Below are 14,201 nucleotides of genomic sequence, written 5' to 3' on the forward strand. Positions count from 1 at the left end.
CTTCCCAAAATTTCAAAAGATTCCTTTTAGACACCCCACTCTAAATATTGCAATATTTCACAAATGTTGTCCTTGTTTTCCTTTGCAAAAGAATTGAAAGGTTACCACTACTTTCAACATTACAGCAGCCTAACAAAGGATTCTTATTTGTTTTTTATATTTGATTTTAAGATCCAGAAAAATAAATACTTTATTCAGTCATTACAAATATTTCCACGACTGAATGTATCATTTACATTAAAAGCATTAGAGGACAAAAGACAGCATAAAGAGAAGAAAAAGAAACACAAGACTAGTTTCTACAACTAAAAAGGGCATGCACTGACAGCATGGGTACTGAAAGGTCCACAACAACTGAGAGAGAAGGCAGAACAGAGCAGAAGGTGAGCACCCACGGTAGGAGGCAGTTGGAGAATGGAGAAAGGTAGGAGGAGTCAAAAGTCACAACAGAAAGAGGTCAGAGATCAGACGTTTTGTCAACCTACCATTAATTAGGCTGGCACTGCCAGGGGCATTAATGCCTGCAGCCCCATCCGTGGCTATAGTTGCGATGGGGTGGATAGGGGGATGGGAGCAGTCTAGCCAGTAACAATGAGGGCCGAACATGAATGAACAAAAACACACGCGCGCACGCGCACATACACACACACATGCATACACACGCACACACACACACACACACACACACACACACACACACACACACACACACACACACACGCCCGCCCGCCCACACACACACACACACACAAGCACACGCACGTGCACACACAAGACAGTGAACAGAAATAACATGGTTATAGCACATTTAAGAGATTCAGCATATGTAGACTGTATGTGAGACTGTGTGATCAGTGTGAATTATAAATATGTGTAAATGCAATTTTTTGCAATTACTGTGTTGTTTAAGATGTTTAGTAAAATGTTATAAAACAAACAAGTGTTACAGTGGACAAACATAAAACATGAATTCCTAACATAACATGTAGAAAACAATATATTAAAAGGTGAAACCAGAGCTACAATAAAAGTTAAACATATTGTTAAATTATTTGTTTTCAATGTAGTGCATGTACTCTATATGACCTTGAAAAACTGTGGAGATAATAATATTCATATTAGGATTAATAATATTGCTATTTTTAGTCATGTGAAGTCCATTTAAACCATGTTATTCATGTACTTTCTTTTAGCATCACAAAAATCACAATTTGAGCAAAAAAAAAATCTGAAACAAATAAGCTAAAAGGAGTTGCATAACCAATCTCAAATTAAACTACAAAATAAACAAAACAGAAGAGGGTACCCATTTGTTAGCCAGGGAAATACACATGTGCCAACCAGTTAAATAGAGGGACTAATGAACCTGAAGCCAGGGTTAGCAATTATATTCTTGTGTTCTTGCATTTTTTTGTGTTCAGAGTTCACCATTAAAACAAACACTGATTTATAAGCGTTTGGTAATTTCACCACAATTATTTTTTATTATCTTACTGCCAAGAAATTGCTTTATTTATTGACACAGCACCTCAGTGGTTTTGGTCTCAAATTCTTTATAATCATGAAAAGTGTTTTGTCAACAAATCCATGTTATGAATCCAACGGTTGGCTGTAAAAAGGCTCAGGTGCCTAAAGGTAACACTAATTAGTACTAAAAATCTAACATTTATTTAGTCTAATAAAGTTTTAAATGTATTTGTCTAAGGGGCACTAATTTGTCCAGCCAGTGTGTGTTAAAATTCCTGTTAAGATGTTAAAGGACATTTCTACCAGTGAAACTGTGCAACTATCAATTTTGATCAAATCTGCAGCTTTAAATCAAAGATCATGGATTATCAATTTTGCATTAGCATTAAGGGCTTTTCAGTAAATTACGGTTATAAGTGAATTTTAATATGATTACGCGCTACATTGTACAGTTTGTCATTGGTTTATCAGTCACCCTGGTTTAGTCATTCAGATCAATTAAACCTGGAAAAATACTGACTCTTACCACTGTGACTCAGCCAAAATTGTATTGTTAAAGCATTACAATTAAAGTACAACTCAAACCAAGGAGGCATACTGTACAGTATTTGTTAGTTTTCAGATCAGAGGAAGATCTCAGGGGATGATATGTTTCACTGTTACCTCTTAGAAAATGATAAGTCTGAGACAGCACTGTAGGAAAATACTTCAAAACATGTAGTATGTTTTCTATGCAAACTACTGTTGTATCTGCTTATTGAAACTACAGAACTGGCAATAACACCACTACTAAACTTAAGAAATATATAGATAGTATGTAAGATGTCAAATTAACATCTTACAAATGCTTACAGTGTCTACATGACTCTCTACTGCTGGTACATGTGCTGTACACCTGCAAGGCTGTCGCTCTCATGTCATTGCTCTGTTATGCAGCAATAAGATGAGTCTGAGAGCCTATTTTTATTCATGGCATTCAACACGTATATGAAACAGGACTGATGTTGGATGCTCGCTAGTTAATTTGATGAGTGCAGTGACTGTTATTAGGGGGGAAGGATTATGCATTGTGAAATGTGTCATCTGTCAACACTTAAAAAGATGCAGTGTGGTAAATATGAGGCTTCTCTTTTTAAGTGAGGAATTAAACGGGGTACTCGGCTGCAGAAACGGGGTGAATAGTAACAGTGGTTTATTGGGAATCATTAGGGGTTGAAGGTCAAAGGGATCAAGTACCACTCCCGGGGGTCAGAGAAAGGTGATACTCTACCTGTATTCTGGTGTCCGTCTTCCACTGCCCCTCCTTCGAGGCGAATTTGGAACGATAAGAGAGTAAGGACAATGATGCACCTGAACCCACAGAACCTGGATACTGCAGCTCACAACTGTACCACCAATACTCATCTCATATAGTATTTATACACATTCAGCTTAGTGTCAGGTATTGTACTACAAATACCTAAAAAAAAAAAAAGTTAATACAGATTAACCCGGACTAAACAAGTGAACTTTCATTCATTTGTAAGTTTATTGTGTAGAACGCTTTTGATAACAGGGACAGTTAAAAACACTGACATTATGCAATGAGCTTGCACAGACTTACAGCACATAAGGTTATGAAATGACAAAAGCTTGTTTTCAAGGGGACGTTGCCGGGCAACACTGATACAAAAAGAAATTACCTCAGTATTCCTGAAGCAAGTGCACATACTGTAAATCGTATGGAGCATGTTTTAAATCAAAGAATTATTTAAGGATATAGTCATCTTACCTTTCTTTTCTTTCTTCTCCTCTTCCTCTACACCGGCCCCCAGCAGGGTGTAGATGATTCCAGTCTGAGAGTTGACACCGACAGCAGTCACCACCATGCGTCCTGACCCCTCCATCACATGGGTCCCTGAAGAAAGAGCAGCAGAGTGTTATGTTAAGATATTACAGACAGAAGGGATGTACTTTCAGTGTTTGCTAAAAAAGCAACACTCTTTGTGTACTTGTAACTGTGAACATCTGTGTTAATGAAAGCAGGCCTATACAGTGATCTCCACAGTGCTCTGGAGATGTTTATAGATCAGAAAAAACACCATTAAGATATATTCATACTAAAGTTTGAAGTTTTACAACCATGATAGAGAAATTCAAAAAAATGGTAAATTTAAACATTTTGCCCATACCATTTTGAAAATCGTAAACTATAACACTATGTCCCATTTTCATAGTACTGTAATAGTACTGTATATAAGAGCAATATGTTCCTATTGCAACAACATTTATGACTGACCTGGCCAATCAAGAACATTTAATTCAGCTCTAGAAAGGGACTGCTGGATTTTGTTCTATAGTGATTCTGTATTTGCAAACACTGTCCTGCTGCATTGACCTAAAAGTTGGGGAATAATTTGTTTTAAAAATGGTTACAATTCTAAAACATGTTATAGAGAAAGTACCTCAAACATTACTAAAGTCAAAAGTCAGAATTGACCTTTATTATTATAAATCTAATGTGCTGAAGTTGAGAGCTAAAGGCAGTGCAAAATGAGTCACTGTACAAATATGTGAAATCTGTAGACTGCTTTAGACTGCTGTGCATTTGTATATGCACAGTGTACACACAGAAAATCATTAACCTTTGGGAGAGAAAGTCAATGTGGGTGAATAAGAGGCTAATTAAGGAAGGCAGCAAAAAGGCACACAGCTAATTATCCACAGGAAGAAATGCTAAAATGTGGGATCAGATTAACCCAAATTCCTGTTATCAGTGATATTCTTCATTTACAAGAATCCCACTACTGCAAAGTCTGGTGTCTCTACAGCTGCAAAAAACCATACCAATAAAATAACAGTCTCCTGCATTGATATTCAAAGTATAGTTAACAAACCTTTGTCTTCTCTCTTAGATACTGAGATGACTGTGACTTATAATTCTCTTGAATTTATAAACAAAATATTTTGTAAAATAAAATACTCAGACCAAACTTAAGCCTAATAAGTGATGGCAGGCAACCCTCACTGTAAAAAGAATTTGAAATATTTCTCTGTGGCTTTTAAAGTGTCTGTCACATTATTTTGTTGCCTTAAGCGAGTGGAAAAACACATTATTATTATCTACTTAAAAACATTTTGATTTTGTATTTCTGTAATTCATTTGACACATTTTTACCAGCTCACTGGCTGAAAAATGCCACAAAACATCCTTACTTTAAAAAAACAACTTGCGGTAAAAGAGGACTGTCACATAAACTATATACCATCTATCTGGGAAAAAAAAAAAAAAGAGAGTGTCAACTGGCTACATACCAGACAAGAGCATGGGATCCCTGTCTGCAGCCTTCTTGACATGGTCGGATTCTCCGGTCAGTGATGACTCATCAATCTTCAGGTCATTTCCCTGGATCAACACTCCGTCAGAAGGAAGCAGATCGCCTGCAACAATAGAAGTGGTTGACTTTCTGCAATTGTTGATATTGTTTCATGCAATAAAATGGTGACAATAGCGCCTCACTATTCATTCATTCAAGAGTTAATGTAAGGCAGAATAGACTGTAACCCTGGTATATTCTTGGTACCTGATGAAATTAGGACAGCGTTACTTTGTGTATGGGTCTGTCTGCAGATAATTAATTGCTTGACTGTAGCTTAAACATATTTGATTGCTTGAGGTGTACTTCATAACTTTAATCCCCTTCTGGAAATGAGGTGGTAGTCTATTTTCAGCTTATGAACCATGAAAATTACTTTACAAAGAACAATGGCCAAGCCAGTCGAGGCAGTCAGTGGGCTCATCTGACTCTGCTAAACTTTTCTAAATATTCCTCGAACTTTTGGTTCATAATTAAGATCCAAAAAGATAAACAAATAACGCTGCAATCTTTCTGATCTTGACAATATCCCCACACCTACCGTATTTGATTTGAGCGATATCCCCCACCAATATATCAGCAACAGGCAGCTGTATGACCTGGCTACCGCGGACCACCTGGAACTTCTGCTCTTGCTCGATGCGGCTCTGCAGCCCACGAAACTGCTTCTCTTTCGACCAGTCATTGAAGGCCGTCACCAGCACCACACACACTACGGACAACAGGATGGCGGCGCCCTCAATCCAGCCGGCATCTGCCTCACCTTCGTCTTCCACGCCGCCCGCGGCTGCACCACAGGCTGCAGAACGGTGACAGGAAGGAGAAGAGGTAAATTATATAGATGATGTTTACTTGCAAGCACACTTTGTTTATTTTTTTGCACGCATACAGACTGAAGTGTTCTGTTGACGCACATTGGTTATCAACTCACATATTTTATACACGGGTATTTATACTTATAGAAGTATGAACAATAATGAAATATCTACAAGGCTGTAATCAAAGCTCAAACATATTGGGGACTGAAAAGCCGTGGACAGACATCTGTGACTTGTGTGTAATCATAGTGTATATAAATGAAGCGAAGCCTGAATGCTCGAGGAAGCTCAGCTAGGGTTTGCTTTTCATTCGCAATAAACCCGGGCTTCCACTGGGCACAGCAACACTGTTTTGTTCGCTCTCTGGTGGGGCGTATATTGTGAAAATTGTCTTTCTGACTACCTGCCCAGCTGACTACCTGCCCAGCTGATATGCTGTGTAGTTTGACATGGCATTCATTCCAGTTTCCGTCAAACATAGAACAGGTACATAGTTCTATCAAATGGAGCATCAAGCTGCTTCTGATGTATGCTGCATGTCAGCAGCTTTTGGAACCACAAGCATTGTCTGGAATGGCAGCAGTTAGCTCCTGTGACCGTGTCAGAGCCAGAACGCGATGCAGCCGATTCCAGTGAAATCCAGACCTGAGGACCAAAACACACAGGTGGTGTATGGTGCGCGTTAAAACAGCCGCTCAAATTATTTTCTATGTATAACCCCCACACCGCCTGTAAAACTCTACTGTAGCTGTTGCTTGCTGCTGCTATAGCTAACACCATTTCATGAGCTTCACCTCTACCTTAGCATCCACCTGTAGGCTCTGAATCGGGCGTCCTTTCTGGGGGGAGGCTAGTATTGTAATTCCCCACACCCTGTTGAATTGACCTTGATGGAGAGCGTGGAGTCACAAGGTCAGAGCCGAGATGGCAACCATTAAAATTACATTTAAATAATATTCAATGACAGTTGGTTGACTGACGTGCATTTCCACTGCCTATTCAGGCAACAACTGTGCATTAAAAAGACAAAAAGACAACAATTCTTGGAATTACTTGAAAAGAATTCAGCTCTCCTCGCCTCTTCATTCATTTGCTCTACTTCAAATGAGGCTCTGCACTGTACTGGCTGTGCACTGACAGACTGGAGTATATTTGGGAATAAAACAGGGTCTATTCCCAGTCCTCCTTGTGCTGCTTCATCCAACACTCTAAGAGCCACTGTGCTCTATACTCCTGGCTAGCTGACTTCAAAAGCCCACAGTGCAGTGATTTGCTTTGGACTGTAAAACACTTGCAGCTCTCAAAAGAACTAGCCCAGACCCCGTATGACAAATATTACATACTGTATCAGGATGTGATTTAACCAAGAACTAGACTCCAAGGAGCTATTTGGACCTTCTGGTCCACTTCAATGGGGTTCCAATCAATATGATGTTCATTAAGTGGCTACACTGCATGAATGAAGTAAGTATTCATGCATTCACATTGCCTCTAGCACAAAGAGCTATATATTTAGTTAAACAACCAAATTAAATAAGCCATTATCATTATTTACATATTCAGAACTGATCTTCTACCTTTATTCTACCTCCTATTATGAAATAGTATCCAGCAGAAAGGCTGACAAAGGAAAGGTGTTTTAAATAGAGCCCTTTAACTATCTTGCAAAAAAGTGGGTGATAAAAGTTCTAAGGACAAAATCTCAAAAGAAGATCTTGTGTAAATCAAGCCATTACCATTTCTCTGTCTTTCTTTTCTGAAGGAACTAAAAACTAATGAATCATTCAACAATGCAGTAGATTTCTTTGAATCTAGTCTGCCCTGCTTGATCACTACAGTGCATTGACAGTAATACAGTGAGTGTGGTAGCTGTCCATGGTCCTGAATTTACAGTTGTGAGATGTGTGTGTGTCTCTCATTGGAAGTCGTACACACAAACACACATAAATTCGTCGCTGTCCATGGTACTGAAGTGCCAACAAAATGTGCAAGCAAGACAAAGCACTTTCTAACTAGTGCAGTTAACTGAGAAACTTTTACAATCAGGTAGCACATAAATTAATAAATAAGTATGTATGAGCAACAAAGGAACTTTGCCATTTTGCCAAACATTGCTGATTTATATATCAACTAATAGTTTTTTTTTTTTTTTTTTTTTCACAGTTTTGTTTTGTCGCATTTCGTGTTTAATAGAGACATAATTAACAGCCTCCTCATTCAACTGCAGCCAGGCCGTTTCATGTGTAAATGATAATTAAGTCATCCTACTAGCTTCTATTTCTGGATCGTTGAGCTTTTTTTTTTTTTACCTATTAATAAACAGCACAGTAAACCAGCAGTGAGATGTGTGTGCATGTGTGGATGATGTGTGGGGGGGAGTCTTATTAGTCCAGGTTCTCTTGTTGTCAGTTTTTGTCTGTCTTGGTAGAGCAGGACCAATACAGCAAAAATACATATTATGAGCCAATATTTCCTTAACTAAAATCTTTGGGTGGTTTTTTTTTTTCCTTCACAAGGATTAAAATATTTTTTGTGTATTATTGTTGTGTAATACTCAGAATTTTTCAAGACCACGTCCTAAATTTACTGCGATTTCATATGTGGTGTTTCTATAATTTAGTCAAATTTTAAAAAAAATATATATATATTGCATCAGAATAAGCCCCTTGTTCATATCATTGTTTTCAAAGGGGTCTGAAGACAGTCAAGTCATTCATAAAACATCCTTCCTTAGTACACATCTTTGTCACAAATTGTAAATGAGAAAACTTTGCTGAATCTTTGCCAGACATTTTGATTTGTGTATTTCCCTGTTGGTGTACATATTATCCCTAATAGCATCCTTGTTTTTACCTTCAGATTTTGTTGTAAAGGGTCACAAAATCTACATAAAAGTATAAGATGGCCTCCTATTTCTGGATGACACTCATTCCTATAGCCAGTTGTCCATATCTCCAAACATGTGCGACACATTCATAGCTTTCCTATTTGCTCTGCTATTCATATGTATTCATAGCTGCAGTAGTTTATGTTCTAAATTTATATTCATATCTATTCATATCATTCGATGTGAAATGAGACTTGCACATCAGCACCTTTTTTGCTGTGAGTTAGATGCATCTGCAGATGGACACAGTTATTCGGGCCCGAGCACCAAAGGTGCGAAAGCCCTATTGTTATTCAAGGCATTATTCTCGTTCCTTATTCTTTATACAAATTAATTGCCTTTTTGGAGGCTTTATCATATTCAAAAACTCATGAAAGTTGGTACACACATCTCTCCCGGCGAAAAATTTCGTATTTTAGTGGAGTCGCGCCAAATGGTTCGCTAGCGCCCCCTAAAGAGATGCCCCAGCGGCTACATTTACCTACATGCACGAAATTCGGTGGACGTGTATCACACCTAGACGTACAAAAAAGTTACGTTGCACCATTACGTCAACTCAACAGGAAGTCCGCCATTTTGAATTTAGTCATTTTTGGTGATTCGCACATATTGTACTTTTTGAACTCCTCCTACGGATTTTGTCACACCAACTTGAAATTGAGTCAGTTCACTCTAAACATGTTTGGGATGAAAGGTTATCAAACTAATTTGTTTTCGTCGATGGGTGTGCCAGCGGCGTGGCGGCCATTTTGAGCGTCTCGCCATGAAACTACAAGTGACTGTAATGTTTATGTACATATTACGATTTTCCTCAAACATTACATCTTTGATAACAGTCCCGCGTTGAAGACACCTGTATGGTAATATTCGCTCATAGTCGTAGCACCCTTTGCTGGAGACATAAAATGAGAAAAAAAATTACATTTCAAGCGGGGATATGCAGTCCCTCGCGCGCTGCATGTCGGGGAACCAGTGGCCCCGAACCACTGGATCCCCGACGTGCACCGTGCGAGGGCTCGCATATCACTGCTTGCAGTTTTATTTAGCATTATGATGCCTCTGGCATTTCTCTGCTTTATTTGGACTTGGTGATGCAGGGAGCTCCTTTCATAAAGCGATTCAGCCCAAAATAAAGTAGCTAGCGTGTAGGTAGAAGTACTGCTCATAACTGATGATAAAATTCCAATTAACCACTATGTTTACAATGTAATTATTTGGCTGACTGAATAAATAACGTATTTAGTTATCCACTCCGTCTTTACCTTCTTAATTGTAACACAACAACAACAAAATTATTAACTGAGGAATTATTATTCAATTGACTTAACCATACAACAGACAACTCAACCAGACAACTAAGACTGAGGTAACGAATTCTTCGTTCTCTGGTTTTTCCAGCTTCATAAGAGCTTTTAAACCCCCTAAATTGATGACTGGTCCCTTTGGAAAGGTAACTAAATTCCATTACTGTGATAACACTGAAAGCAATGACTGATGTCGCTGACTCAGCACCTCGTTATGGTCTCTATCTTCATTTCCTGTTCACGGCTCACAGGGCTGATCTATGGGCCCTAGGAGCTCAAGGTTATTTCTCTGCTCAACACTTCATTAACCTTCCCAGTACTTTTCATACGCACATTTAACACAGGCGTAATGTGCACAGGCGCACGGGCGCAGACACACGCTCCCAAAAAAAATTAGCCCTATGATCGAGGTGAGTCACTTGACCTCCTGAGGCGGGTCACAAACAAAGTGCGACCTTCCTCACCAATTAAAAACTGTGTTCTCATATATGTAGGTGTAAGTGTGTGAGTGAGTGCCAGAAATGTCAGTAGGCCAGTGCAATTATGGTCCTTTGCTGGTGCCAGCAATACCAGGGATGATGGTGAGTGTGTGTGTGTGTGTGTGTGTGTGTGTGTGTGTGTGTGTGTGTCTATCTCAAGACCTCAAAACAATTGACATATTTTACAGGAAGTGATGTTACAGGAGCTGCTTCACTCACATTCTCCGCCACTCTCTCCGGGAGGGTGGTAGAAAGAGAGGCCCAGGGAGATCAGGGCAGCGAGCTCCAAGATGATGAGGGTGACATCCTGCAGGGCCTCCCATACCAGCTGCAGGAAGGTTTTTGGCGTTTTAGGAGGTATAAGGTTTCTACCAAATATTTCTTTTCTCTTGTCCAGGTCAGTTTGGTCACCTGCAAGACCTGAGAGAGGACGACAAAGAAAAGAGGGGGACAAACGACAAGATTTATTGATAGCATAGCACATTATTATCAAATGAATATAAGTGTGTGCAGGACATTCAAGTTTAATACTGTATGTTATTTCTTGATATCATAGTCACAAACAGCAGTCTGCATTATTTAATTTTTTTTATTTCCACAAAAAAATATTTATTAAATGCTCAGCTGTTAGGTGACAAATTTAACAGCAGGTTTTCTAGAGTTTTTAATTGTTAAAAGCACTAATCTATAGTTTCCTTTGTACTTGATCTTTTTTCTTGATTTTCTTCCTTACCTTTTTTTTTTCTCACTCTCAAACCATACAAACTATCTCTAATTACCCGTTTACGTTGTGGTGGGCCACAGGTCTGCATTCTTTAAATAATTCTGCTCAAGATATGAGGGTCTTATGCTTAGACCTCATCCACCTCCTCGTGAACTGTTGTTCATAAATATCTTTGGCTTTTTTTTAAGAGAAGAACCTCAAACTGGCTTCAGGAATACTGAGAACAAACTACGTCAAATGCAATACAAACAGTATGGACAATTTAGAATCACAAAACATGTTCTGTGCATTATGTACGCCATTAGGTTGAATATGGACATAATTTAGGGTTACCTCATTGGCTGACTGTCCTGGTGTTGATTCTTTAATAGTGCTGTAACAGCCACGGTTGGGTATGTAAAGTCTGTTTTGGGGTCATAGTTCAGTATTTTTTGGTTTAAAAAAATTTAAACATTCTCAAAAGGCTCACTGGTCACTCAAATAGAGAGGAAAAAAAACAGATCAAATGCTGACCCGTTACTCTCAATTAAGAAAATAAATCATAAAAATTCCCATTAAGTTAAAAAAAAAAAAAAACTTTAATATCATAATCACTCTACCAACAATAAACTGTATTAAGTTGCCGGTGGATGAAGGAGAGGTTTGGTGCTTATATGTGAAAGCTCCACATAGTGTCTGGTTGATTGACCCGTGTAGTGTGAACAGAGAAGTTGCAGGCTCTGGCTGTGCAGGAAAGCCAATTAAAACATGCAGTGGGAGTTAACACATCATGCAAAAATAATCAAAATGGCACAGTACCTGCCCACTTTTAACAGCTAACCCTAACGGCATGCAATAGATGACCCACAACAACTGGTGCACTGCCAAAACATTTCAGGTGGAACACACTCTACAATTTCCATTCCGGGAGTGTGAGCACATAGATATAAATAGATTCTCAGCATCACTGTTTGGATCAGAGGGCATATCAAACAGAGGTCTATACCTAATGTTGCATACTGAGCAGTTAAGGACAAACATGCCTCAGTTACAGCCTTGTTCTATACCGTTTTTTTGTTTTTTTTTATCAAAGCAGATTTCATACAGTTTGATTTTTGCAGTTTTACTGAGAATAATCAAACATAACATGATAGAGAACCTCAGAACATTGTGTTCTGTGCAAAAAAGGGCTCAGTCTGTACAGTTTGTATTGTATTGATTTTTTTTTTTTTTTTCAGGGAATCAAATTACAACCTCTTTTGACAAAATTGCACTCTGGTTGATTCCATGTATTTTATCAACCTTCTTGGTGTATGCTAAATTAGAGTATAACATGCTAAATTAGTGCTTTCTTTAGATATATATTTATATATTAAAACAAACTTCTGACAGCTCTGTGCAACATAAATCAGTCACACTAATGTATAAGAAATGACTGTGGACTGTAAACTATAAAATCCTTACAACTGAATTGGGGTAACATTGACTGCATTAATTGTAATGCAAATGTTTATATTTTTTTTTTAAGTCATTCATAAACAATAATAGATTAACTTTCATTATTCTATCCAGATGTTTTTCAGTACCATATCAATATCTTTTTCCTGAGCACACACAGTGTGTGTACAGTGTGTATGTGTGTATTCGCAGTTGCTCTCTCTGTCTCTCTCTCTCTCTCTCTCTCTCTCTCTCACTCTCTCTCCCTCACAACCACAGACATTACCACAGCATTATGTCATGCATGGTACGTCACTGGGTCTCCCAGGAATGGCCCTGGATTGCACCTGATAACACTGCTGCTTCATGACAATGCTTCACATGTGAACGACTTTGAGAGGACTTATTAAGATCAGAAAATAACTGATGATCCACCAGAGCAGAAGAAAGAAAGCTGAGGACTGCTGTGTGAAAAGCAAACGTTTACATACTGCAAAAATGGGAGAAAACATAAAAAAAAAAAAAAGAGAGGAGGAGTAACAGACGTGAGGATGGAAGGAGGGCAGGCTGAAAAGAGGAAAATTCCCTGCTCCTACATTAGAGAATGCCCTGCTTACAAATAGATTAGTCTATAAATAGCCTCATTACCCATTCTCTTTTAATTGTCTCAGTGAGAAGACCTACCATGCTCTCCCATTGATCTCCACAGCACCCTGCCTTACATTACACACAAACATGTCAGTCTGTGCGCTTGTGTGTGTATGTGTGTGTGTGTTTGTGTAATAAGGCTGCCTAAGCATGCCTGCGGTTGCTTTCACTTTCAAATAATAAAACTAGAGCTCATGTAATCAGACTTTAGCCAGTTCCAATTGGTTAGATGCACACACACACACACACACACACACACACACACACACACACACACACACACACACACACACACACACACACACACACACACACACATATTTATACATATTCACATGCAGCTTTTGCAAAACCCCTTCCATCTTTTAACTACAGATGGACATCAAATGCATCTCTCACTTATATTTCTACCCACTACAGCATCCAGAGATTTTTTTTTCCATGGTGTTAAAAACAACAGATACATATGCTAATCCACATTTCTTGCATCTGTCCAGAGGCATGGGAGCTAGTTATAGCATGCAAATACACCATTATGCACCAGGGCAGCAATCACTTCACATTTCAATAGACAACATACTGCACACTCTCAGCCGTTATGCTGGTTGTCCAAGTGCAATGTGGTCGGTACTACTGTGTCTGATGATGCTTTGGTTCAGGATGACATTTAACATTGTTAAATATTTTAACTGCATACCCCAGAGATATGAGATATGCTGTACTCAACCTTCCAAATATTAATACTTTGTGCTTCCTGGACAAGCATCTGCTACGTTATCATTTCTTCATGGATTGCTGATTACAATACTGCTCACTGAAAAAGATGCATTTGCCAGATTATGAAATATCACAGGCTAAATACTGTCAGCCCACCTAACTGTGCTGGCAGTGGATTTTGAGGAGGCAGTGAGAGGGCAGAAAAATTGTGGAGATACACAGATGAGTCACAGCATTCTCAGAATGGATTAAGGCTGATTGCAAGGGAGTCGTTGTGCAGGAGTTCAATTCCATGTAGTGAAGCCTGAACACAATAAACTCACTGACTTCAATAATTATCATCGGTAGAGCAAAACCTGGATGGTTGGGACTTTTTCACGCCTCA

At 38.8% G+C, this 14,201-nt stretch overlaps 1 protein-coding gene across 12 annotated transcripts in view; it reads right to left on the reverse strand.

Annotated features, from left to right (window-relative positions):
- Window positions 1–14,201, reverse strand: part of atp2b2 (ATPase plasma membrane Ca2+ transporting 2) — a 127,774-nt gene that overhangs the window by 36,367 nt on the left and 77,206 nt on the right. For 8 of the 12 annotated variants that reach the window (XM_069146326.1, XM_069146343.1, XM_069146335.1 and 5 more), the window contains 6 exons: window positions 10,531–10,731; window positions 5,365–5,622; window positions 4,762–4,887; window positions 3,239–3,364; window positions 2,738–2,770; window positions 486–578 (listed from right to left, as the gene is read on the reverse strand). In XM_069146326.1, the coding sequence (XP_069002427.1) occupies window positions 486–578; window positions 2,738–2,770; window positions 3,239–3,364; window positions 4,762–4,887; window positions 5,365–5,622; window positions 10,531–10,731 (837 nt within the window). The remainder of the gene's footprint in view (window positions 1–485; window positions 579–2,737; window positions 2,771–3,238; window positions 3,365–4,761; window positions 4,888–5,364; window positions 5,623–10,530; window positions 10,732–14,201) is intronic. The other 4 variants (XM_069146388.1, XM_069146361.1, XM_069146396.1 and 1 more) reach the window with 2 other exon arrangements.

The sequence above is a fragment of the Embiotoca jacksoni genome, unplaced genomic scaffold (genome assembly GCF_022577435.1).
Source record: "Embiotoca jacksoni isolate LCO1_2020_lvr unplaced genomic scaffold, fEmbJac1.0.p SCAF_1, whole genome shotgun sequence".
NCBI classification, from domain to species: Eukaryota; Metazoa; Chordata; class Actinopteri; family Embiotocidae; genus Embiotoca; species Embiotoca jacksoni.